Genomic DNA, 26009 nt, shown 5'->3' with positions numbered 1-26009 from the left:
TCTGGTATCGGATCAAGATTGATTGATTTAGATTGTTTTGTATTATAGTCAGTCAAAAATGACCTTGTAAAAAAATATTCGCTCCCCAGAGTGCCCCTTTTTACATTTAGTCTCGTTGCAAACATAAAATTTCGTGGGATTTTATGCAACAAACCGCATTATTGTGAAGGGGAAGGACAAGAGTACATTGTTATTTTTTTTAACAAATAAAAACTTGAAACAAATTTCCATCCTTGCCACAGTTCCTCCTTTGGATCTGGACTTTGATTGGGCCATTTTGATTCTTAATCTGAATCTCTCCACTCCAAAACTATCCGGCAGCTTTGTATTTTGAAAAATAAATTTGATATACTCGTTTAAGCTGCTGTTTACTCTTTATTTCAGTAGTTTTATGTCATATTTAACATTAGCTTTGTATTAGTTCTGTTATTTTTCTACTGGCAGGTTGCAGGTTCGAATCTGTGCTTTGCAGGTATTTGTCTGTGATATTTGTCCTCTCTACACCTACATGGCTTTTCTGTTGGTACTCCAGGCTTCTCCCACAGTACAAAATCACATTAGGTTGACTGATTCAAAAAAAATTGACATAATGAGCCAGAATGAGTGTGCATCACGGTTTTGTGTATCTCAATGTTGGCCCTGTGTTGTATTGGCGTCCTGTCCCAAGTGTTGCCCACAGACAGCCAGTATAGGTTCCAGCTCCCCACAAGCTTAAACCAAGAAGGACCAAGAAGGTGTGAATACATAGAGGAATCTATTCTCCGACCTTCATCTGATTTGAGATTGTTTGTGCTTGTGCGCCTGAATTAATTACATTTTATAGACTGTTTTTTTCTGTTTTTTTCTTTTTAGATTCAATTCCTATGTCTTTGAGTAGCTGAGGCCAATTAACAAACACCTAAGGACTCTCACTGAAAGGTGTTAAGTCATTGTGAAAATCAGCAAATTTCTTTTGCCGACAAATTCGTTTGCTTAATTATCTCCTTTAAATTTGTACGATGTGCCCTTTCAGAAAATACTCATCAAAAGACAGCTTCTTATCTTGCCATGTATGTTGTCATATCTGAAAATGGGTTTTACATAATGTCCACAGATACAAAAAAATTTAAAAAAAAATCACTATGTCCCGTTGCATAGACAGCGTTATACGTTTGGAAACGAGACGAAAAGTAAAAGGAGACGATAATAGAAAAGGAAAAGTAATATAGTCCTTTTGCTGTAACATCATGTACACTTTAAACCTTTCATCGCAATACTGACAGACTATATTAAAGGGCCCAGAATACACATGCATAATGCGACTAAATTTTTCCACATTTTGAAAAAATATCAGTGGCTGCCTGGCTTAGCTGGAGATCATGTTTCATGTACAACAGTATCAAATGTGTAGGAAGGTGATGCTGAATGTTATTTACTTAAAGCAGCATGTCTCTTCAACCCATGGAAACACAAAGCCTATGTGCAATAGTGTGACGGGGTTTAACAGAACAATAGTTTAAAGCAGGAGGCCCTGGACTCAGACTTCAAGACCATTTATGTATTTAAAAAGGGAACATGTAAGCATTCTTTTTATTGCTAAATGCCTCTTTTTTTGGCCAGAAAATGTATATACACCATATTGCCAAATTTGCCAGCTCATTCAATCAGATCATTACATTCAGGACTTCCAGTTACCTCAATGGCCACAGGTACATAAAATCTTGCACCTTGCCATGCAGACAGAAGGAAATAGTTGTGAAAAGATGGGTCACCCTAGAGAAGTGACCCACCTGTGCAAGTAGTCCAGCTGTGAACATTTATAAGTAGTTTTTATTCAACAGTTGACTGCTTCACTAAAGTGGAAGTTATAGGGATCAACAGCAACTCAGCCACAAAGTGGTTGGCCACATTAAATCATTGAGTGGGGTGAGCAGGTGCTGAGGTGCACAGTGCATAGAGGTCACCAAGTTTCTGCAATAGCTGCAGACCTCCAATAGAAATGAAAGAAGTTTGGCTGCATTTAAGCCTTACATCACCAAGTACAATTCAAAACATTTAGTGCAGAGGCGTAAAGCACATGGCAACAGTGAAGAAGTTTTCTCTGAAGTGACAAAATGTTTGGTAACTCAGTTGACCAATCTGGGTTAAGCATTGCCAGGAGAACAACACTTGCCTGACTTCATTGTCGAATGTAACGTTTAATGCAGACAGGATAATGGGGTGGGCTATTTTTAAGGAGTTGAGACTTTGGATCTAGAGAAAAGAACTCTTAATTATTCCAAATACCAATATATTTTTGGTAATATTATGCTCTAGACCATTTGGGGTCCATTTAATCCCCCATTCCTGTTTCAAGGAAAGCATAACATTTGGTGTAGAAGTACTTCAGACCTCCTGGTAGAAGTAGAGTGTAGACTGTGAGCCAGGTCGTCTTGTCCAACACCAGTGTTTGACCCCTTTAGTTTCTGAATGACCAGAAACTAAACAGCTTGATAAACCTTGGGGAGAACCTTCCTAGACGTGTTGATGGGCCGACATCTTAGTAACACCTGGATTAAGAATCAAAGGCAGATAAAAAAAAATACTCAGATACAGCTCTGGAAAAAATGAAGAGTCTACTGCACTGAACCTCACTGAAAACCTCCTGGTTATTCCACCAAATACTGATTTCTGAACTATTCCCGAGTTAAAACATTAGTATTGTTGTTTCTAAATGAATATGAACTTGATTTCTTAGTGTTATTTGAGGTCTGAAAGCACTGCATCTCTTTTGTTATTTTGACCATTTCTCATTTTCTTGTAATAAATACAAAATCTTTGCTTGGATTTTCAGCAACATGTTGTTACTAGTTCATAGAATAAAAGAACAATGTTCATTTTACTCAAACATATACCTATAAAACGTAAAATCAGAGATCATTTTAAATGGCCTCTTTATTTTTTTTTTCCAGAGCTGTATATAAAGTGTATCTCATGTTGCAAAGAATGATGTAACATTTTGCAAGCTGAAAATTAACTAGCGTTGGAAGCCGTGTAATTTTTTCTGTGAAGTAAAAAAGTTTAATTCTTCTCTCAGTGTAGAAAATGAGATATTTAAATTTATTTAAAATAAAATAGTCCAGTAAGAAAATTTCTGTACTTACTTTTGTTACAATTTACTGTCAGTAGTATGAAAGTTAACATTGCAGAAATTATGCATTTTGTTTCAAGACCATGGAACAAAACAATTATTCAGATTTTAGGTCATTTGGATGTGACCTTTGACACAGAGTATGATTTTAACAGCTCATGCTTTCCTCAGAGGTCTATCTAAGTGCTGTAGCTTTATGTAATAAACCATCTGGTGTATCAGAGCCGGCCCTCACTTGTAATGTCTGATTTCACAAAACAGTATCGCAACAACCCAATGTGAGAGAAGATGGTTGGAAAATAGCTGTCTCCTGTGTCTATGTTTAACGTGTTGTCTGTGGATTTGGTTGAATGCATAACATTTTGTTTTTGCCCTTTTGAAATCTTGTTTTTCTAATTTTCTTCTTCTGCATCTGTGACATCAATTTTGTCTGAACTGATGTTTTTCAGTTAGACACTTAAAACACATATTTTCGGTCACTCTGGATATTGATTTTTTTTGTGTGTGTGTGTGACTGTGACAGCCTGATTTTGTTTGTTTGTTTGTTTTTTTTATCTGCTCTGGCATAAACCAACTCAAGCATATTTCTTCAAAATGTACACATTTCATCAACATCCCAGTGTAAATCAATTTTTCCAGTTTCAGAGTCCTTGCAGCTCTGCTTTGATCCTGTTTGATAGCAGTGTGTGGTGCAGCACTTTCTAGGTGATAAAAACAGGCAAATTAATACATAATGCAAGGTCTCATTGGGAAGAAAAAAATAATGTCTGGTTTCACAAATAATTTTTAAAGCTTTCAGCTGATGAGTTTAATAAATCGTACAATCTGTTCAGTGCTCCTCTGTCAATGCACTGACACACAAACCATCTCAGCGAGGGTAAATGTGTGATTTTTTTTTTTTTTTTTTAGATTACTGCACTAAGTGGTCATAATTCCATCTAATGAAAATTTGCCTGTTTATTTGAGCTCAGGGATCACTCAACACGCTGTCTGCTGTGTACCCTCGTAAATGCTGCTGTGCCATATTGATTCCTGGATTTATTGATGAGCAGTATTCAAGCTCGATGCCAAATCTCACCCCCCCCTCTCCTGGCTGTCATCTCACTACGACATCTCTCTCATTTATTAGGTGGTCTACAGGAATAATGAGTTCAGACTGGAACTGTCACGGCTGGCTGAGCAGCGGGACCCCAAGATCAGTATCCATGGCGACCTGATATTCAGCTGTGAAAACGTGGAAGCTCTGGAGCCGGTCACCTTCGACACGCCGTCTGCCTACCTGACATTGCCCAGGTGGAACACAAAGAAGACCGGCGCCATATCTTTCGACTTCCGCACCACAGAGCCCAGCGGCCTGCTGCTGTTCAGCCACGGCAGCCAGCAGGGAGAGCTGCCCGACAGGAAGCCCCGCGCAGACTTCTTCGCCATAGAGCTGCTGGAGGGATTTCTCTACCTGGCCATGGACATGGGCTCCGGCAGCATCAAGATTAAAGCCAGCAACAAGAGGCTGGACGACGGCGAGTGGTGGCATGTGGACTTCCAGAGAAAGGGGCGCAATGGTGAGACAATGTCGTGCATTTGTGAAGGCGAGGGGTGGAGTTGGGGAGCCTTCTGTCTGCTTCTGTGTCTCCAATTTTAGCTGTTGAGCATAAAGGCCTCCAAGCTGTGAAATTGCCATATGCCAGCATGGATACGGTGACATCCGCATGTTCCTGCTGCTTTTTATTCACTGCAGTGAAACAGGCGCACATATTAGGTTTTAATTATGATGATATTTTTGGGATGGTGTAATCTCGAAGTGACATTTTGAAATTTGTGTTAACCTATTTCACAAGTGGCCAATTACAGTTACCTAGTTCAAATGAAACAGTTAAATGGCTGCTGTATTTGAGTAATGAAAATGTCTTATTAGCAGAATCCAAATGAGACGCACTGATCTTTTCATTTTTATTCCTGCTATGCATAAGTGAGAATTTCCCATAATGGTTGAAGATTAAAAAAACAAACAAACACAGTTTTCATTATAGTTTTGTCGAGGTTCTTATATTTTAGACCAACACAAATTACCACATGGTTTTCAAAAGATGTTCTTTCCTTTTGAAAACTATTGAAAGCAAAGGATCATGGCATGCATTTGTCTTCATTTCCTCTAAGTCAATATTTTATAGAGCCGTCTTTCACTGCAGTTACATCTTCTGATCTTTTGGGAATTGATTCTTTCAGCTTGGCGCGTGCAAATTCTGTGCAGAATCACTAAGGCTCATTCAGACTGCGTGGAGAGCAAGTTCTGCCACAAATTCACAAATGGGTTGAGGTCTTGATTTGACTTGGCTTTGTTATTCTACTGCATGAATATGAACAGCCTGTTGTAGCTGTGGCTGTAGGTTTTGGGAAGTTTTCTGCTAGAAAATTCAATTTTAATCTCAACTCTTTTTCAGTCTAACATTTTTTTCTTTTATTAACAGATTGCCCCAAATGAGCTATGGATCTCTGCAGCTCCTCCAGTGTTACCATAAGCTTCTTGGCTGCTGCTTTTTATTGTTACTGAGTTAAAATCATAAACAGAGTTTAATAATTTAATAATTTGGTGACTTCTAACATTCTGCCAATGCTGAATTTCACTGAGGAAAAACAAAGTAATTTGTAAAAATTAAATAAATAAAACCATGTGTCCTTTTCTTTTCACTTCACAACTATCTGGACTTTAGTGTTGATCAATTACATGGAAACAATTTAATTACATACATTTTTAAAATAAGACAAAGCTCAAGAGCACTGAATACGTTTATGAGCAAAATGTGGATATCTAATTTGAACTTTTATTCAAATTTTAAGCTCTTAAACTCTGGTAGAGCAATGTCTTCATGTGGATCCTTCAAAATTAGCGAGTTGGTTCCCATTACCGCAGCCTTATACTTTGTTTATGCATATCACTCAGCACAACCCACACACAGCTGCTGTTTCCCTTTTTCTTTTCCAAAGCAACAAAACCCTTCTTCGAGTTCAAATTGATTCAGTGTTAATGTCCACCCCACAGGCTTCATCTCGGTGAACAGCCAGAGCATCCCCTTCACTGCCAATGAGGGCAGCGAGATCCTTGACCTGGATGGAGACATGTACCTGGGAGGTTTGCCTGAAGATCGACAAGCCCTCATTCTGCCCCCTGAGATGTGGACGGCCTCCCTCGGCCTCGGCTTCGTGGGCTGCGTGAGGGACCTGTTCATCGATGGCCAGAGCCGCAACCTGTGGAGGCTGGCCGAGGTGCAGAGCGCCGCGGGTGTCAGCAGTTTCTGCACAAGGGAGACTCATCTGAGGTGCTCCAGAGACACGTGCGCCAATGGCGGACACTGCAGAGAGGGCTGGAACCGGCATGTTTGCGACTGCGGCGGCACGGGCTACGTGGGCCCCAGCTGTGAGAAGGGTAAGAGTCTCTGGAAGGGATGATGGTGGCGGTCCGTGGAGGGGACAAGTGATTTTAAAATGCTGCAGGGATGCTTTTAGCACACTTTGGGTTGTATTTTATTTATTAGGCGAGGTGTAAAAAGTGACTGCACAGACAGGAATAATGTTATCATCTGACCTAATATCCCAGGCCTCCACAGAAATTTAATTTGTGGTTGCAAGTGGGATCATTCTTTAGATTCTCATATGTATTTAAATGAGTTCCATGATCTCACCTCCAAATATTGCTTTATGTCTCGAAAGCAGTTTGGTGAAAATTACAGCACAATGGAAAAACAATATGTTTTATTTAAGGCCTTCTGAAGTAAATAGCAGTATTTCCCCACAGTCGAGTAGTTTATTAATGAATTGTCCGTGTTGTGCGGGTCCGTGTGTGTGTGTGTGTGTGTGTGTGTGTTGTGCGTTTCATTAGGGATGCACTGGTGCTTGGGCAGAGTCATTCGCCCTGAATCACTTTGCATTATCCATGCAGATGGTTTTCTCACGGAGAGGCCAAATTACGCAGATCCATTGGCAGCTAATAATATGACGAATGTATGAAAATCCCTCCTGTATTGCACTGGGATGGAAATAAATCCTTCGGAAATTTAATTGCCGCTGCATTTCTCACCCCCTGCCTTCATCTGCTCCAGGCTTTTTCTGCCATCTGGTGCGGCTGAAGAAAACTGCAATCTAAAACTATATCATTCTGTCCCCAAGATTGTCTCAACAGGGGGTTCAGGTTTTCTTTCATAAATGCTCTTTAGTTTTTTTTGTTTGTTTGTTTGTTTTTTAATATTTATTGATTTCAGTGTCCATTAAGACGCCCTTGTTCCCATTTTGCGCAGAGGCCACAGCAGTGAGCTATGATGGCAGCATGTATCTGAAGGTGGTGCTGCCGAGGACGCTGCACACAGAGGCCGAGGACGTGTCCCTGCGGTTCATGTCCCAGAGGGCCTTTGGTTTGCTGATGGCCACCACATCTCAGCAGTCAGCGGACACCCTACGCGTGGAGCTGGACGGAGGCAGAGTCAAACTCACTGTCAACCTGGGTAAAGCTGCTGCAGCAAATTTAAGCAGATCATTCCACCTGACCTATTAGGACGTGTCACCTAGACAAATGAAATTTGTTTAGTTAGACTTTCTTCCATTCACATCTTCATGCACAATAACCACAGTTGTCTAAAAGGATAAACACATCCCCTGTGTGTCTGTTGGAGCTTGAAATCGTTTTAATGTTGAATTTGACCAGAAATCTAAACCACTGAAGCAGAAAACTCTTGCTATGATCATTCACACCTAACAATAAAAATCTTATTTTGAAACTCTTGAGGCGTTTAGTTATGTAGCAAAAGTTGTAAGTGACCCATAAGTTGTTTTTAGTGACTTATGGGTTAAGTCACTAAATATCTTAACCCATAAAAAGGCACAGCCATACGGAGTAAGTATTGTTTTTTTACTGCATGAATTTATTTAAATAATAATAAAAAAAAAGGTTTTTTTTTTTGCTGGAAAAGGGATATTCAGTAGAGTTGGTCATTTGAATATATTTAATGCAAATAATAAATGTAGGTATGCAGATTAACAAAATCGTGCATAACTGGGTATAATCTGCACCCCTAGATGGTGCTTCTAATATAACTTTGTGTAGAATATGCATCAGCAGGCATTAGTGGTGTACAAACAGTACCTTCCTCTGTGATAGCCAACAGGTAATCATGATTAAGCATCCTGCCATAGACCTCAGCCTCTTATTTGAAAATAGAGCTTTTTACAGTACACCCTCACAGTGGATGAGAGTGAGACAGACAGACAGACAGACAGACAGACAGACAGACAGACAGACAGAGCTATTGTTGGTATTTATACAGTCTTGGAGTGATTTTGGTAGGCCAGTCTGCAATTGTCTTATGATTTCTCCATTTCGGATAATGACTCATTGTGTTTTGCCGTAGTCCCAAAGTCTTAGACTTGAATGTCTTTAGATTGGAGCGTGATGTGTTACTTTTTACGATCTACTTTGTCTCCTTGATGTTGATTCGATTCCTTGATTCGACAGTTCAAACAGTAATCAGGGATGGGTGTGAAAACTTATTGAGAATGGTTTAAGTATAGTCAATTTATGGTTTAACATTTGCATATAATTTTGAAAAAATTTATTCTGCAACCCCACAAAATATTTAATTGTCCTTGCTGATTTTGAGCACAAAATGAGCACAGTAACAATATGACAGGATGTTTGGGCCAGAGTTAGTATGCACATTCTTGTAGTCAATTCACTTCATTTAAAATCACCCTGACCCTCTGTGTATTGTCCTAATTTCATTACGAGAGTCATTGTTATATATATATATAAAAAGAAAGTACAGGGAGTGGCTTTGACATTTGCTAAAAATCAGTGTTTCCATGGCAGCCTGGTCAAATTAAGCAGTGCAGATCAGTTATTCAGATTTTCTCGGAGGTGGAAAAGCAAATCAATTACCCTCGTGTGTGTTTATGGAAATACTGTGGACATTTTAACCTTTATTGAAAAGGTTTTGGCACAGAAAGACAAACGGAGAGATTGCCATCTGGAACCATTTAAGCTTCAGTCATGTGGTAGGCAATATTATATAACAGAAAATGTGTCATGTTTAATGAGTTTAAAGTAGAGGCACTCTGCAGACAAGTACCAGGAATAAGCAGAGTAAAAGGCTTTATTTATAAAGGTAACAAGAAACCTGCATATAATGCACAAGGGAAACAGAATATGGAGCGTGGGCAGCGTAATGCAGGGAACAAGGCAAATAATAATGAAAACCAGTGAGCTTATGCTGGGGGAAGGATGGAGAATGACACAGGGACTTGTTGAGCAAAAAAAGGGGAAATTTCCGATGAGCTGTTGATGCAAACCAAACAGGCAGACTGAGGGAAAATGACTATTCCATTGGTAAAAATTTAATTTAAGTATTAAATTAAAGGATTTAAATATTGGCTTTAATTAAAGTGCAAAATGTGATGCTTCCACCATCTTAGTCAAACAAAACCCTTTTCAATGAGGTTATTTAAACTTAAGAAAAAAACAACAGAACAAGGGGTGCTGCGCCTTTTTAAACAACTGTATGTGTGCGTGTTTCGTCTGCCTCTTTATTTCTCTCTACCTGTACCTGTCTCCCTGTCTCTCTCCTCTCAGTTCATCCTGGGGTCGGGTCCCACCCGACTGTCTCGGCTCTATCAGCCCTTCAATGGCTTGTCTGCAGTTCAAGGAGAGGGCAGTCAGAGACCTGATCCATCATTACGCTGAAATATCACCACTTAAACTCCTCACACTGTAGATGGTCCCATTGTCGTTCCTTCCCCTCACATTTGCTGGCTTGTCCAGTTTAGAGTCACTTCACTGAGCAGGGAGCGCCAGTGATGGACACACACAGACACAGAGACTCAAAGGAACACACGCACACGCACACACACCAGCATCAGAAAACTCCCTGGTCTCTGGCTGTCTGTTTCCACTGCTCTGTGATGGTTGACAGCTTGAGAGCACTCCGTCGCCACCTGACTTACACCAGTGTATTCTTGTACATTTCTTCAGATTGTCTAAATTTTTCAAACTTTAGTCTGTTTTATATGGATTAATCTAATTTTGAGTTTAAACATTTTATTCCTTGTTAACTTGAAAGATATAATCAGTTTTGGATGTCAATAATGCATTAGATTTGTGCTTTAATAATTTCCTAAGGTGTAAGTTTGACTGTGGCCGCAGGTTGTGCAAATCACCACTTTTCCTCCCTGTTTAACATGGTAAATAAATTGCCATTAAATCTGCAGAACGAGGCTTAATGACAACTTCAGCTGAAATACCATATATTCTTTGAATAAAGGTGCATCAGCCTAAACATTTAGAGATTTAACTATCAAACCAACAATGCATTCATCAAAATCGCATCAGTCAGTTTATCTTACTTAATAACCAAACAGTTCTTGGGGGTCAAGTGTTTATTTTGTTCTTATTCTTCCCTTCATGTACTGATTACATTGTCTCAATACAGACTAGAGATGGAAAGGAGGGGTTTTAATTGTGCAAAGTAAATCACTTAGTTCTTTTAATATTCATTTTGTAAACGAATCTAGAATTGCCTTTCAAAATGTCAACTGTCATGCATGCAAACAACAACTAAAGTTCTGAAAGCTGTCCTGAAGGAGAATAATATAATATAATATAATATAATATAATATAATATAATATAATATAATATAATATAATATAATATAATATAATATAAATAAGCTGTCATGGAAACTCATAATGAAAAGTTTATTTTTTCAGCCTGTAAGGCGCTCTTGAGTCCAAGTCGCATCAGTCAGAAAATACGTCATGAAGATGAGAAAAACATAAGCCACATTTATTTAGAAATCATCAATCATGTGGGGGACCTTGACCATCTTAATGATATGACCCAGTAACATGTTGTGTTCAGTCAACAGCTTTTCAATAATATGCGGAAAGTGAGAAAGTCTGCTGGCAGTGTGTGTGTTTTAAATCAGAGTGAAGCCAGAAGGCTTCACTCTGCTGGTGAAGTACGCATCTGAGCAGAGACGCATGCAGTGTAAATCCAGAGTGAATCAGAGCATAAAGACGTAACTGCATTGATCACAAGCTTTAGCTTGTACAATTTAAACTAGCCAATTTAAGTATACATCAGTATACAAAGGTTTGTTTGCAGGCAAATGGAAGTGGGAAGAGATGAAATAGTAATTTTTGGGTTACAAATAAGGTGCACATTGTTCAGTTGGTGAACTGACCTGAAGTTTAATGAAACTGTTTAAGTTTGATTCTTCACAATAAAGCAGCAGAAAGAACAAAAAAAAATGTTAAAAGCTTTGTTTTTAAGTATGATCATACAGTTTTACAACATAAGCTGTTTACTGCATAGTTGTTACAAATGTTAAAAAGCCATTCTGCTATTATCTAAATAGATACATAAATGAATAAATCTTTATTGTAAATGTTTTTGCTTTGCTGATATGTTTGAACTTATTTCATATCAGCTGCGCGACATGCTCAAATTTAGCACATGTTCCATTTTCTATTTTTGTTATCTTCTTCAGACGACTTTCCTCACAGTGGTGCATGTTTGCTGATTTACCCTAGAGCACATGTCAGTAAAACTATCAGTCACGGCTTCTGAAACAATCAAACTCTGCCAAAAGCTAAGCATAAGCAGCCTCGCCAGAGCCGGTGCTCATGCGAAAAACAAAGTAAAGCTGGTGCACCTTTACTTTTATGGTCAATAAAGCTCTTATTGATCCTAACTTTGATGTGCTCTGTTATGCCTCCAGCAGAGCCAGACACACAGTGAGCTTTGTCCTTTCTCTCACTGGTTTGTTGTGAAAACTACAGGGAGGGAAGTGGCGGTTTAGACTCTCGAGGCTGTCCCCGGATGGTGGGCTCTGAAAAGCACTGAACTGTCTGCAGAATATACCTTGAAGGATGTGAAATATTCTCCTCTTTTGTGCTGTTCTTTTTTTCCTTTAATCTCACCATCTCACTCTCTCTCTCACCAGATTGTATCAGGATAGACTGTAATCTCAGTAAGTGTCTCCTATGATTATCTTTTGTTCCATGATTTAGAGAACATGCACTGTGATATATTTATGTGCTTCTTTCCCTTTTTTTCCCCCTTCATGAAACAGAACATTCGTCTTGTTTACTGTTGCTGCTGTTTCTCTGAAGTACCATTACAGATAACAGCAAAAATGAGACCTTTATTCACTGAACAGCTGCACAGCTAAATGTAATTAGATCCCTTTGTGCTTTGCTCAGAAAACCTAACAATATAGTTACATGTTTTCTAATTATTTTAGCTCCATAATGCGGTAATCAAATGTAGCTAAATTTGACATACACTAGTCCGCTGCCACTGAGTCGGTTATTTGTTTGCATTTTGCTAATTGGCTCTCATGCCAGACAAATGGGTTTTAGCCTAAGAATAATTTGCAGGTTTTTTTTAGATCTAAGACTTAAAGAAGCAGAAGTGAAGATAGCATTTTAAGAGTAGAGACAATCATACTTTAAGGATGTTTCAATCAGGAATTGGTGTGACATCATGCAAACCTGTAAAGTGCAGGTTTGGATGATTCTACATTAGAATTGCAACATCAGAACTGCCTTTATATGCTGCATCAACATAAGATTAGCTTGGATAAACTAGCTTAAGACTGATATTGATATTTAAAGAATAACTGATCACATGCGATGCACCAGCCACAGGTTCTGAGATTTGCCAGAATCTTATATTTAAAAGTGTCTTGATTGTAAGCCCAGCTAATTATTGGGACTCTATTAATATACAATATATCCTAAATGTTACCCAGCAGTAAGTGATAGCAAAATGAGAATCAGAGCAACAACAAAAATGTTCTTAATGACGTCTTAATGATTCCATGATTAGAGTTAAATATTTCCATCTAACATTCATGAGGAATTTTAATGGCATATTTCAACAAGCATTTTATTTTCCTGATAATGACGCGTAGATTAATTCTGGACATAAGTTTTTTTCTAAATAAATGAATTAGAATAAAAATCAATAAAAGAATGCACCGTTTAAGTCTTTCAAAAGCAGCGAGGCATCAAAAGAAGACCTTCTGTTAGATCAACACAATCGATTTTCTGGAATTCAGTACAATGAAATGGAGCGGTATTCTATATCTCAGCACGGTCAAATACATGATGAAGATTGTGGTGCTCAACAGATAGCAAGAGGCAGGCAATTTAGGCTCTGCCTGAGATAGCAGCAGTGTTAGAAGCAGATAAAATGTATCACCAGGAAAGCTGCGAACATGCTTTATGTAGACGCTGGGAAGAGTTACTTCTGCAATGCAGGTTGTTTGCAACCTCTGTGTTTGAATAATTTCGGATTATTTTTTTGAATAAAATGTCTAAATGTTCCATTTCTCAGTGATTTACAGGATTAGTGTGTGTTATTATGCATTTCTTATTACATGAAATGAAAACCCTAATCACAGCAGTTTTTATTAGACTCGCAAATGCAACATTTACTGTTCATTGAGACCTGGCCTCAGCCTGTAATCCTGTTAATTTATTAGTTGGAGATGAAGCTTTAGCGTCTTTGAAAGGCAGATAAGGGCACATTTGCAACAGATTTATTGCACATCTGTAAGACTAATCTGCTGCCCCCTCTGTTCAATTGATTGCACTTTCTTTATCTGATCAAGGTAAGTGGAGGGAATGTTTATGTATGTGTGTGTATAGTTATCTTAAAGGTATTTTTTTTTAAAGATTTCCTGCATCTCATAGAAAATTGTAATATAACAAAAAATGTTAAATTGGATAAAGTGAGCAGTTATCCCTCTTTCCTCTTACTGTCTGGGTTTTAAAAAAAAGTCCCAATGTGTGCCAGCAGATGGCAATGCACTTTCACGTATTGATCATAGAACATATGTCTCGTATGTGTGTAATTAAATGGCTTCCAGATATTTTTTAAAAAATGATGGTGTATGCAAAAGCCTAATCGACAGATGTGACAAAAGAGGCTTTTATAGATGCTGAACCAAGCATGCACCAAACCTCTGAGCGAATTAAAAATATATCTACTCTTAATTTCATGGAGTACATAAAAAAATAAAAAATAAAAAAAAAATTCCGAGGTTGATAATTGAGATATTTGATGTATAATTGTGACAGAACCAGAGAAGGAGCTTCTCTGCAGAGAGTTCCTCGAAACCATCCATCACTGGATGCACACAGGGAGGGTAAAAGTTGGTTTAACAAATCTTGTTAAAGTGCCCTTGATTAATTCTTGTATAACCACAGAATAATGGGCCACTAGATGCTCCTGAAGTAAGATGCACCAAATTACAAAATGACTATAACACGCTTCGATTAGCATGCACGTCACGCACGGCTGGGTCTCGGCGCGCTCGCAGGGATGACCTGTATAGCTGCGGCGGCACCTTTGAAGTCGTCTTTGTTTGAGAGTATTAATCAAATTCAATTTTAAGTGAGGATCAAACTGGACAAAACAGACTCCTTGCATGGGCGGCTGGGGCCTGAGCTTCTGGAAGAAGAGCTTGTGAAGTGAAGGAGCTTTGAAAGGAAGCCAGATTTCTAAGAGTTTACGGTCAGATGCCTGGAAGAATATAGATCACAGTCCACCATCTCAATACCTCCTGCTGAATCAGAGATGGATCTTTTATAAGAATGTACTTTTATTATATTTATTATATGCAGCTCATTTATAATTACTCATACACAAAGTTCATAGGATGTTTAACTTGCAACTATTAATTCATTTTTTTTTCTTTAAAGAATATCTCTTTAGAATTTGTTTTAAACTGATGAAGGACAAAAAAAGCAATCAGGTGAATTTGCTGCAGCATCAAACTTATCGTCGAAACACAAATTTCAGGTATGGATCAATAACTGAGGACGAATAAACTGATTTTCAGTCGCAACATAATTTTTGTGTATGTGATAAACCACACAATGGGGTTTCAGCCCAAATACACAGACGGATCAGGATGGCCTTTGATAATATGCAGTAGATACAGATGCTTTTAAAGTTTAAAATCAATTGATGCACTAAGATGTGAAAGAAATATATAGAGGACAATGTTTAATTAATAGAGTTTCATTCATCAAACATTTTTCATCTGAGTTCTTCACTAAATTCTTAATCACAGATAAAATAGCAAGACAATCACTGCATTAATGTAAAATAATTAGAATCAAACTATGGCTTTTTTTTGTTAATTTCCATTGTATTTCTGCTTTTTTATTTAGATAATACATTTTCTCACATCTGGAAACACTGCAATTTGAGCATATGTTTGTTTTTTTTGTTTGTTTTTTAAGGATCCAACACTATGTATACAATATAGTAATGCAATAAAGTGTAAGTGTATTTTATGTTTCAATCAGAAAATAGTTAACACCAAAAGTATTCATTCCTTTGACAGATTCGGGTTAAAAATAATTTAATGAACATGTTTCTTCTGAATAAAAGAACTTTAAAGTTTTGTGGCGGAGCAACCAGAGTCCAGACTTGTCTCTGACGGAGAATCAACAGATGGAGCAAAACATTAGAGTGATGGCAAGGAGGCCTTCCAACCTTAAATACTCTTTAACCCTCCTGTTGTCCTCGGGTCATTTTGATCCGAGGACAAGAGGAGGGTTTAAAATACCAGTGGAAATTTTCAAAAAGCTGGTCAGAAACCATAAGAAGAGTTTCTGATTGCTGTAATGCCATTTTGTTTTTGCTGATTACTGCTAATTATTGAGAATGCTTTTAAAAATTTTGGACATGCTGTACTCTTGTAAAATGCAAGGAAAAATAGATGTTGGTAGTAGCCCGGATAATTCTAACATAGGAAGGAATCAAAACAACTATTTCAACAGTTTTAAAGATATAAATGAAATAATTAAAGCTGAAAGCATCCCCGTGCAGCTCATTTTTAGATCATTCACCACAGAAATCTTCAGTGGATAAATTAATGTCATCAGTTTACCATATTAATGTTTGCTCATGTAAGTCACTAAATCTGCCTTAGCTGCTCTGTGATAGAGTTTAAATTTGATTAGTGTGAGGAAATTTTAATGCCGAGGTGGAGTTTGTCAAAGTTCGACGTGTAAATTGTCAAAATTCCTCAAAAATGATCTGTTAAAAATGGCCTGAGGGAGGAAGTGCCTGTTGGAGTCAATAATACTCCATTCTTGACTGAAATTGAAATCCTAAAGTTTTCTGCTGCAAGGCAACTGTGGTTTATATGTAAGCAATAAGTAATTGTACTGAACTGTGGTGACCTTAGTGTATGCTCATTGCACAAAACTCCACTGTTGAAGAAACAGATTGCTGAAACTCATTCAAAGTTTCCCAAAGGAAATTTTGAAAATGTAACATACATCAAAAGTAAAGTAAAGAATAGATTAGATTAAAAAGTATCTCTTTAAATGTCAGTGCACACACAATATTTAGAGAATAGATGGCACTGCACACCACAGTAAAAAACATCAACAGTGAGGTTTGAATCTGAGACTACGACGATGGGGAGTAGTTTTTAGCAGGCTACTGGCAAGCTTCATATCGAATGAAGGATCAATGGAGAAATGTACCGGGACCTTCTTAATAAGAAACTGAAGAAGAAACGACGGTGGATTTTTCAGCAAGAGAATGATCCTGAGCACACAGCCAAGGAAACTCTCAAATGATTTCTGAGACAAAAAAATAAAGCTCCTTGAAGATTAGATGTCATAGAAGAGGCCCCCAGAAGCTTTAAAGGTTGGAAGACAGTAATGTGGAAGAATATTTCAAACTCAAAACTAAGAAATGCAAATGACTTTTTTTTTTTTTACACAAGATGAGTTGAAGTTGTAATTACTCTGAAAAGCATTGAAAAAAATGTCCGTGATCGTGTTCCATTCCGCTTTATTACACATAATTTAGTGGACCGAGTTGTCTACATTTCTACATTTATGGAGATCACTCGTGTAAGTTTCTGAGGAAAACATTTGTTTGTTCAATGTTTATTTTTCCTACTGTATAAATCATTACTTCTCTGGCCCAAACTTTCTAGAAGTAACATTTTTTTCTGTGTTGGTATTCGTGTATTTGGCCTTAGATGTTTAGATAGCAGCAAAGCTCCCCTTCTGAGCAGCACAGATTAGATGAACAGCCTCCTCTACCCTTCGTCCTGCAAACTCCTATTTCATTACAGCAAATCCTGCCCGTATGTCTGATTTCATGATAGTGATCCACAAGGTAAACATTTCTGCCTTTTCAGCTCTACTTGACTCCGCACAGTGGTTTGTTTTTCCACATCTAAGTAAGTCCATTGAATGCAAAGGATGCAGGATTTGATGTTATTGATCCACTCCGAGTGCGTAGTCAATATTCAGTCCGTGTCATGCGATGTGCTACGTGGAGACACTTAATTTGCAGCCGGACAAGGTCTCCAGGCACGGGTTTTATTTCCCAGAGGATGAAACAGTGTATTGTTCGGAAACCAGCTGATGTTTTTCATTTATTGCCCTCTATGCGTCCCTTGTAATTCTCCTGCGCCCTGAGCACAATTAGACAGACAAACCCCTCAAGGCAAAGTCAGCTTAGGCATGGCCAATTAGTTTCCCAAGCGATGTCAGAACTCCTTTGAACTGCCGTGTCCGCCTGTTGCATAGGCGCTGATTCGGGTTGACGGTACTGCAGTGGCAAGCCTCTGCACTGTGACCTATTTTTAAACCAGTGAAAAATGCAGAGGATAGTGAAGAAAATCTGAAACTTGAATTTATATGAGTGAGCCAGGGCCTTCACTGTAAGCCAACACAGCTTTTCAGCAGAGATCACACAAATGGCTCAACACACGTTAAATATTTAGCCTGGAAATGACTGTGCTGTAGGTGTTTTGTTCTTAGTTTTACTTTGAAAAGGAGGTGAATTTAAATTATTGCTTTCTCCTGAATGTTTCTGCTGTATGTGTGAGTGATAAGTAAATGGATGTATTCACCCTGTAAGTGCTTCTCAAGTTTGAGTGCTCGTGTGAAAAGATACTGCGCCCCTGTGATATGATTGTCACTTGACGCTTTCCTCCTCTTAGGCAAGGGACCAGAGACTCTTCTTGTAGGCGAGAAGCTGAATGACAACGAGTGGCACACAGTGAAGGTGGCACGACGTGGGAAGAACTTGCAGCTATCAGTAGACAATGTGACAATGGAAGGTAGAGAGATGAGAAAAAGAAACGTGGCCTATCAAAAGTGTTTTAGCAGCTCACGATAAATGGGTTTGTTCTCTAGGCCACATGACTGGTGCCCACACCCGCCTGGAGTTCAACAACATCGAGACAGGAATCATGACAGAGCGCCGCTTCATCTCAGTGATGCCCTCCAATTTCATCGGCCACTTGCAAGCGCTCTCCTTCAATGGGATGCTCTATCTGGACCAGTGCAAGAATGGAGACATTTCCTTCTGCGAGCTTAATGCTCGGTTTGGCATGAGACACATTGTGGCCAACCCCGTAACTTTCCTAACTCAAGGCAGCTATTTGGCCTTTTCGACCTTGCAGGCCTACGCTTCCATGCACCTCTTTTTCCAGTTTAAAACCAGCAGTGCGGATGGCCTGATACTGTATAACTCCGGAGACGGCAGTGACTTCATCGTGGTGGAGCTTGTCAAAGGGTGAGCGATGGGATATTTTATACATCATGTTATGTGTCTTCCAGGGATATAATGCCATTTTTATAGCAAACTGTATCGCAAAAATGCTATATATCAAACAAAATTTTACTGTACGATGTAAGAAACTTGGCTTAGCAATTTAATACTTTGAAATTGGCCTCTGTCTCTTTATGAAGCTCCCAATCTTATATAGGCAGCACTTTGTATGAATGCCAGAATAGCTGCCACAAGAGAGTCAAGGATTCTTNAAAATTAGGTAACTTTATGTTATTAAAGGTCAAGTTTAAACAGTAATGATTTCCTGGTTCCTGGAGCAGCCCAAACTTGTCTCTGACGGAGAATCAACAGATGGAGCAAAACATTAGAGTGATGGCAAGGAGGCCTTCCAACCTTAAATACTCTTTAACCCTCCTGTTGTCCTCGGGTCATTTTGATCCGAGGACAAGAGGAGGGTTTAAAATACCAGTGGAAATTTTCAAAAAGCTGGTCAGAAACCATAAGAAGAGTTTCTGATTGCTGTAATGCCATTTTGTTTTTGCTGATTACTGCTAATTATTGAGAATGCTTTTAAAAATTTTGGACATGCTGTACTCTTGTAAAATGCAAGGAAAAATAGATGTTGGTAGTAGCCCGGATAATCCTAACATAGGAAGGAATCAAAACAACTATTTCAACAGTTTTAAAGATATAAATGAAATAATTAAAGCTGAAAGCATCCCCGTGCAGCTCATTTTTAGATCATTCACCACAGAAATCTTCAGTGGATAAATTAATGTCATCAGTTTACCATATTAATGTTTGCTCATGTAAGTCACTAAATCTGCCTTAGCTGCTCTGTGATAGAGTTTAAATTTGATTAGTGTGAGGAAATTTTAATGCCGAGGTGGAGTTTGTCAAAGTTCGACGTGTAAATTGTCAAAATTCCTCAAAAATGATCTGTTAAAAATGGCCTGAGGGAGGAAGTGCCTGTTGGAGTCAATAATACTCCATTCTTGACTGAAATTGAAATCCTAAAGTTTTCTGCTGCAAGGCAACTATGGTTTATATGTAAGCAATAAGTAATTGTACTGAACTGTGGTGACCTTAGTGTATGCTCATTGCACAAAACTCCACTGTTGAAGAAACAGATTGCTGAAACTCATTCAAAGTTTCCCAAAGGAAATTTTGAAAATGTAACATACATCAAAAGTAAAGTAAAGAATAGATTAGATTAAAAGGTATCTCTTTAAATGCCAGTGCACACACAATATTTAGAGAATAGATGGCACTGCACACCACAGTAAAAAACATCAACAGTGAGGTTTGAATCTGAGACTACCACGATGGGGAGTAGTTTTTAGCAGGCTACTGGCAAGCTTCATATCGAATGAAGGATCAATGGAGAAATGTACCGGGACCTTCTTAATAAGAAACTGAAGAAGAAACGACGGTGAATTTTTCAGCAAGAGAATGATCCTGAGCACACAGCCAAGGAAACTCTCAAATGATTTCTGAGACAAAAAATAAAGCTCCTTGAAGATTAGATGTCATAGAAGAGGCCCCCAGAAGCTTTAAAGGTTGGAAGACAGTAATGTGGAAGAATATTTCAAACTCAAAACTAAGAAATGCAAATGACTTTTTTTTTTTTTACACAAGATGAGTTGAAGTTGTAATTACTCTGAAAAGCATTGAAAAAAATGTCCGTGATCGTGTTCCATTCCGCTTTATTACACATAATTTAATGGAACGAGTTGTCTACATTTCTACATTTATGGAGATCACTCGTGTATATTTTCTGAGGAAAACATTTGTTTGTTCAATGTTTATTTTTCCTACTGTATAAATCATTACTTCTCTGGCCCAAACTTTCTAGAAGTAACATTTTTTTCTGTGTTGGTATTCGTGTATTTGGCCTTAGATGTTTAGATAGCAGCAAAGCTCCCCTTCTGAGCAGCACAGATTAGATGAACAGCCTCCTCTACCCTTCGTCCTGCAAACTCCTATTTCATTACAGCAAATCCTGCCCGTATGTCTGATTTCATGATAGTGATCCACAAGGTAAACATTTCTGCCTTTTCAGCTCTACTTGACTCCGCACAGTGGTTTGTTTTTCCACATCTAAGTAAGTCCATTGAATGCAAAGGATGCAGGATTTGATGTTATTGATCCACTCCGAGTGCGTAGCCAATATTCAGTCCGTGTCATGCGATGTGCTACGTGGAGACACTTAATTTGCAGCCGGACAAGGTCTCCAGGCATGGGTTTTATTTCCCAGAGGATGAAACAGTGTATTGTTCGGAAACCAGCTGATGTTTTTCATTTATTGCCCTCTATGCGTCCCTTGTAATTCTCCTGCGCCCTGAGCACAATTAGACAGACAAACCCCTCAAGGCAAAGTCAGCTTAGGCATGGCCAATTAGTTTCCCAAGCGATGTCAGAACTCCTTTGAACTGCCGTGTCCGCCTGTTGCATAGGCGCTGATTCGGGTTGACGGTACTGCAGTGGCAAGCCTCTGCACTGTGACCTATTTTTAAACCAGTGAAAAATGCAGAGGATAGTGAAGAAAATCTGAAACTTGAATTTATATGAGTGAGCCAGGGCCTTCACTGTAAGCCAACACAGCTTTTCAGCAGAGATCACACAAATGGCTCAACACACGTTAAATATTTAGCCTGGAAATGACTGTGCTGTAGGTGTTTTGTTCTTAGTTTTACTTTGAAAAGGAGGTGAATTTAAATTATTGCTTTCTCCTGAATCTTTCTGCTGTATGTGTGAGTGATAAGTAAATGGATGTATTCACCCTGTAAGTGCTTCTCAAGTTTGAGTGCTCGTGTGAAAAGATACTGCGCCCCTGTGATATGATTGTCACTTGACGCTTTCCTCCTCTTAGGCAAGGGACCAGAGACTCTTCTTGTAGGCGAGAAGCTGAATGACAACGAGTGGCACACAGTGAAGGTGGCACGACGTGGGAAGAACTTGCAGCTATCGGTAGACAATGTGACAATGGAAGGTAGAGAGATGAGAAAAAGAAACGTGGCCTATCAAAAGTGTTTTAGCAGCTCACGATAAATGGGTTTGTTCTCTAGGCCACATGACTGGTGCCCACACCCGCCTGGAGTTCAACAACATCGAGACAGGAATCATGACAGAGCGCCGCTTCATCTCAGTGATGCCCTCCAATTTCATCGGCCACTTGCAAGCGCTCTCCTTCAATGGGATGCTCTATCTGGACCAGTGCAAGAATGGAGACATTTCCTTCTGCGAGCTTAATGCTCGGTTTGGCATGAGACACATTGTGGCCAACCCCGTAACTTTCCTAACTCAAGCCAGCTATTTGGCCTTTTCGACCTTGCAGGCCTACGCTTCCATGCACCTCTTTTTCCAGTTTAAAACCAGCAGTGCGGATGGCCTGATACTGTATAACTCCGGAGACGGCAGTGACTTCATCGTGGTGGAGCTTGTCAAAGGGTGAGCGATGGGATATTTTATACATCATGTTATGTGTCTTCCAGGGATATAATGCCATTTTTATAGCAAACTGTATCACAAAAATGCTATATATTAAACAAAATTTAACTGTACGATGTAAGAAACTTGGCTTAGCAATTTAATACTTTGAAATTGGCCTCTGTCTCTTTATGAAGCTCCCAATCTTATATAGGCAGCACTTTGTATGAATGCCAGAATAGCTGCCACAAGAGAGTCAAGGATTCTTTAAGCATGCCTGAGAAATTCAAAGCAACACTTCAGGTTTGTTTTTGATGAGGGAATAACATAATACATGATATAAAACACAAAGCCGATTTTACGTAACACTCCTCTTTAAAGTCTGACTTTTACATACAGTATGTATGAATGTCATGTTGATTGAAAGTTTTTTTTTTTATCAATTAATCTCATGGAAGTTTTTTCCTAGTCAAAATAATACAAAATACATCTTTATCAGAAAATTTTAAAACAAGAATCGGCTAAACAAGTTGTTAGTTTTAGTGGATTTTCCAGAAACCATATATCGATATACACTGTGGGGAAAAAGACCATTCGTGTTTTTTTTCTCACTTCTGTACTATATCAGATTTAATAATTGCTGTTTAAGTCAGTCAGGATAAGTAAAAAAAATTATTTGCTAAATTAAATTATTTTCGAGGGAAACTTTATATTCTACAAAATCCAAAGTTTACACATACTGAGCTTGTTATGCCTTTAAACACTGACAAAGCCCGACATCATGCAAGTTATTTGTCCTATAACCAATCCACTCTGGGGAAAGAATGTTTCAAATTGAAAGTTAAAAGCCCCACAATTATATGATACTACGTGTAAATTCTTGAACTGTAAATGCATGATACAGGGGTTCATTTAAAATTATTTGTGAGGCAATTAGTGTCCAGGTGTCTCAAGTTAAAACATGTTGATAGCTCCCCTGAACAAGCATCAACAACACCGCTATGTTTCAAAGGATATTTTTGTTTTTTTCATTAAAGATATTTTTTCATGGCAAGAACATCAGAAAGTGGCTGTGGAAACAGAGCCAGCAAAGCCGCAATTGTATCATCCCACTGAAATGCCAAGCACAAACTCTCTGTCAGTGAGCAATTAGTCAGCAGGAGGTCTTGTTCAGATCTGGAACCAGCAGCAGAAGCTCCGAAAGACAACACAGACAAAAAAAAAAAAAAGAAAGAAATAAAAGGCTCCCAACACTTCTGTCAGGATTTTCCGGCTGTTCAGTGTTTTGTGTGAAGTGTGGCGGCTCATTCATGGATGGTTTTTAACTTTGATTATTAACATAATTAAGTTTGAATGAAGTCTGTCTGATGACTATGCTTGAAGTAAAACACACTAGTTTGCAATTAAATCACATTATTTTATTTGAATGGCAGCAAAAGAAAATTAATTGTTGCCGAGTAGAATTAGTGGTAATTTATGTGTGACATTTGTTACGAAAGGAATTTGAAAACACAGATCTTGAACAAATGTTTCGTCTTATAGGTACATTCATTATGTGTTTGACTTGGGAAATGGACCGTCGCTTATGAAGGGTAACTCTGACAAGCCTCTCAATGATAACCAATGGCACAACGTGGTGATCTCCCGTGACAGCAACAATGTACACGTACTCAAGATCGATTCCCGTACCGTTACCCAACACACCAACGGAGCCCGAAACCTGGACCTAAAAGGTAAAATGCATGCTGTTTACAACAAAATCCGACTATTTTCATGTTTAATTTGAGATTTAAGCTTGCTAAAAAGCATTTCTGTTCCTTAACTTTGTGTTTTCTAGGGGAGCTGTACATTGGTGGTGTTGGAAAGAGCATGTACAGCAGCCTTCCCAGGTTAATAGCTTCTCGGGAAGGATACAAAGGCTGTCTGGCTTCTGTGGACTTAAATGGAAGGCTCCCTGAGCTGCTAGCGGATGCCCTTCACAAGGTGGGAGAGGTGGAACGAGGCTGCGGAGGTGAGGGCAAAAAAAATCCCAGATCATTTCTGTAAATGGTTTTCTTGTTGTTCAGCTTGGCGTATTAGGGATTAAACCAGAGGGACAGGAGGCCTCTCACTGCACGCTAATTGTTCCCGATTGGTTTTGGAATTGAACAGGTGTCTCAAATATTCCAAATTGATTGGGAAGAAAAGAAATTCAGTAAATCTATTTTTTTATTTTAAATGTTGCAGTATTTATTCATGAGGGGATTTTGACTTTTTTTTTTTTTTGTAATTTTTTTACAGTCCAAAAATCTAATCTATAAAAACTGCCTAATAAAATGCTGAGAGACCTGATGAGTGTGGTAATGAGAACTGGGAGTCGTAATCAGGGGAATGTGGTGCAGTTGGGGAAGAAACCATAAGGAAAAACTAAGGAAAGTTGATTAATAAAAACCCAGTGAGCACAAGAGGAGACGAATCAAAACACAGAATAATCTACTAAACAACAGGAGAAGTATTAGTACAAAACAAATATGTCTAAACCAAAATACACCGCGAACAGAACTTAAGAAACAACTTTTAAACTAACAGTTTTCGACAAGATAATCCAAATACAAACACAAGTAATTCCAAAACCATTAGGAACATCTTCAAGTCAGCATCTATGAAGTTCCTCCCTGTGAGAATAACATAAATAGATGTCAATAAGCTCTAGATCTATCTAAATAGAGTTAGAAATTCCCTCATGTAAAATCAGTTTGATAAGTTGTCTTACATATCTTGTGCTTATGCACGCAGCCGCAAGGCTGTGCAGAGACCACTAAAGGGGCAGGTGCTCAAGAAAAATAAAAATAAAATAGCACATCTAACCGCATTCTAGGACAGAATATTAACAAAGCCACACAGCTTTCAGAGTTTAATAAACAATTGTAAATTACAAAATTGTGAGATATACAATCAAAGCTAAGGGAAATCTGTAGATAGAGCATACAACTATGCATATGTAAGATATTAGTAATTTCTTTCTGCAGGTCTATTTTGCTATAGGAAAGTATTGCAATATTCAAACCCGCAATTTAGCAAAACTTGTAAATCAGAGCTAGACCACCAGACATATTTTGTCTTTACAGAATTACACTATTAAAAATATAAACAAGGGCACAATGCAACCTCTTAGTGGACTGTAATCTATAAAAAAAGAGCTGCTTGGTTTGCTACACTAGCAGTGGAGATGAAGATGGTCCATTCAGGAAAGCAGAGCTCCATCAAACTTTAATGTGGAGCTGCAGAAAAAAGAAAAAAAGAAAAAAGAAAAGCAAATATTGAATTGTTAATGCATGTCACCATGAGAAAAGCCTACTGAGTTTAGCTTAAAAAACATTTTTTAAAATTAAAATCACACATTTTTGTCTCATGAAGTGAAAAAATTATTTGCAAAACAAACTTATTTGTGCATGTTAGAAATATTTTCTTGCTATTCTAAGTTTTTGTTTGTGACTCAAAGTTTTGCTTGTGATTCTCACATGACGTCGTGGCCAGGGCCTAAAATCACAACATAAGATTTCTGATGTGTGCAAATAAAAGTTTATGTTTGGCAAATAACTTTTTAAGTTCACAAGACAAAAATGAGTTATTTAATTAAAAAATATATATATTTAAAGAAAACCTTTTGTTTTGTTTTTGTTTTGTTTTGTTTTTTTAAAAAAAGAAGAAATCATTACATTTCCAAAAGATTTAATTACAATTTTATTTTACTTGACTGAGGTTAGTTTTTTTAATTTTTTTTCATTAAATAATTGTGAAACAAAATTAACTTCATTCTGCAAACCAGACCCTAAACTTACTTAAAGTCTGGATTGAGTGTTTTTCCCCTTCATTAATGACAC

General features: G+C 38.2%; 1 protein-coding gene across 6 annotated transcripts in view; it reads left to right on the top strand.

Moving 5' to 3' along the window:
• The window catches only part of LOC103141213 (neurexin-2-like), a 104845-nt gene extending 80612 nt beyond the window's left edge, over positions 1-24233 (top strand). For 4 of the 6 annotated variants that reach the window (XM_016673949.1, XM_007556745.2, XM_016673939.1 and 1 more), the window contains 8 exons: positions 4239-4668; positions 6147-6530; positions 7399-7602; positions 12095-12121; positions 18143-18262; positions 18339-18720; positions 23689-23879; positions 23984-24231. In XM_016673949.1, coding sequence (XP_016529435.1) covers positions 4239-4668; positions 6147-6530; positions 7399-7602; positions 12095-12121; positions 18143-18262; positions 18339-18720; positions 23689-23879; positions 23984-24192 — 1947 coding nt within the window. In that variant the 3' untranslated portion in view covers positions 24193-24231. Of the gene's footprint in view, positions 1-4238; positions 4669-6146; positions 6531-7398; positions 7603-12094; positions 12122-18142; positions 18263-18338; positions 18721-23688; positions 23880-23983 lie in introns of all 6 variants that reach the window. The other 2 variants (XM_016673955.1, XM_016673953.1) reach the window with 2 other exon arrangements.
• Positions 24234-26009: the final 1776 nt, after the last annotated feature.

The sequence above is a fragment of the Poecilia formosa genome, unplaced genomic scaffold (assembly GCF_000485575.1).
Source record: "Poecilia formosa unplaced genomic scaffold, Poecilia_formosa-5.1.2 Scaffold3, whole genome shotgun sequence".
Taxonomy (NCBI): domain Eukaryota; kingdom Metazoa; phylum Chordata; class Actinopteri; order Cyprinodontiformes; family Poeciliidae; genus Poecilia; species Poecilia formosa.
This window is presented reverse-complemented; position numbering and strand designations above follow the sequence as displayed.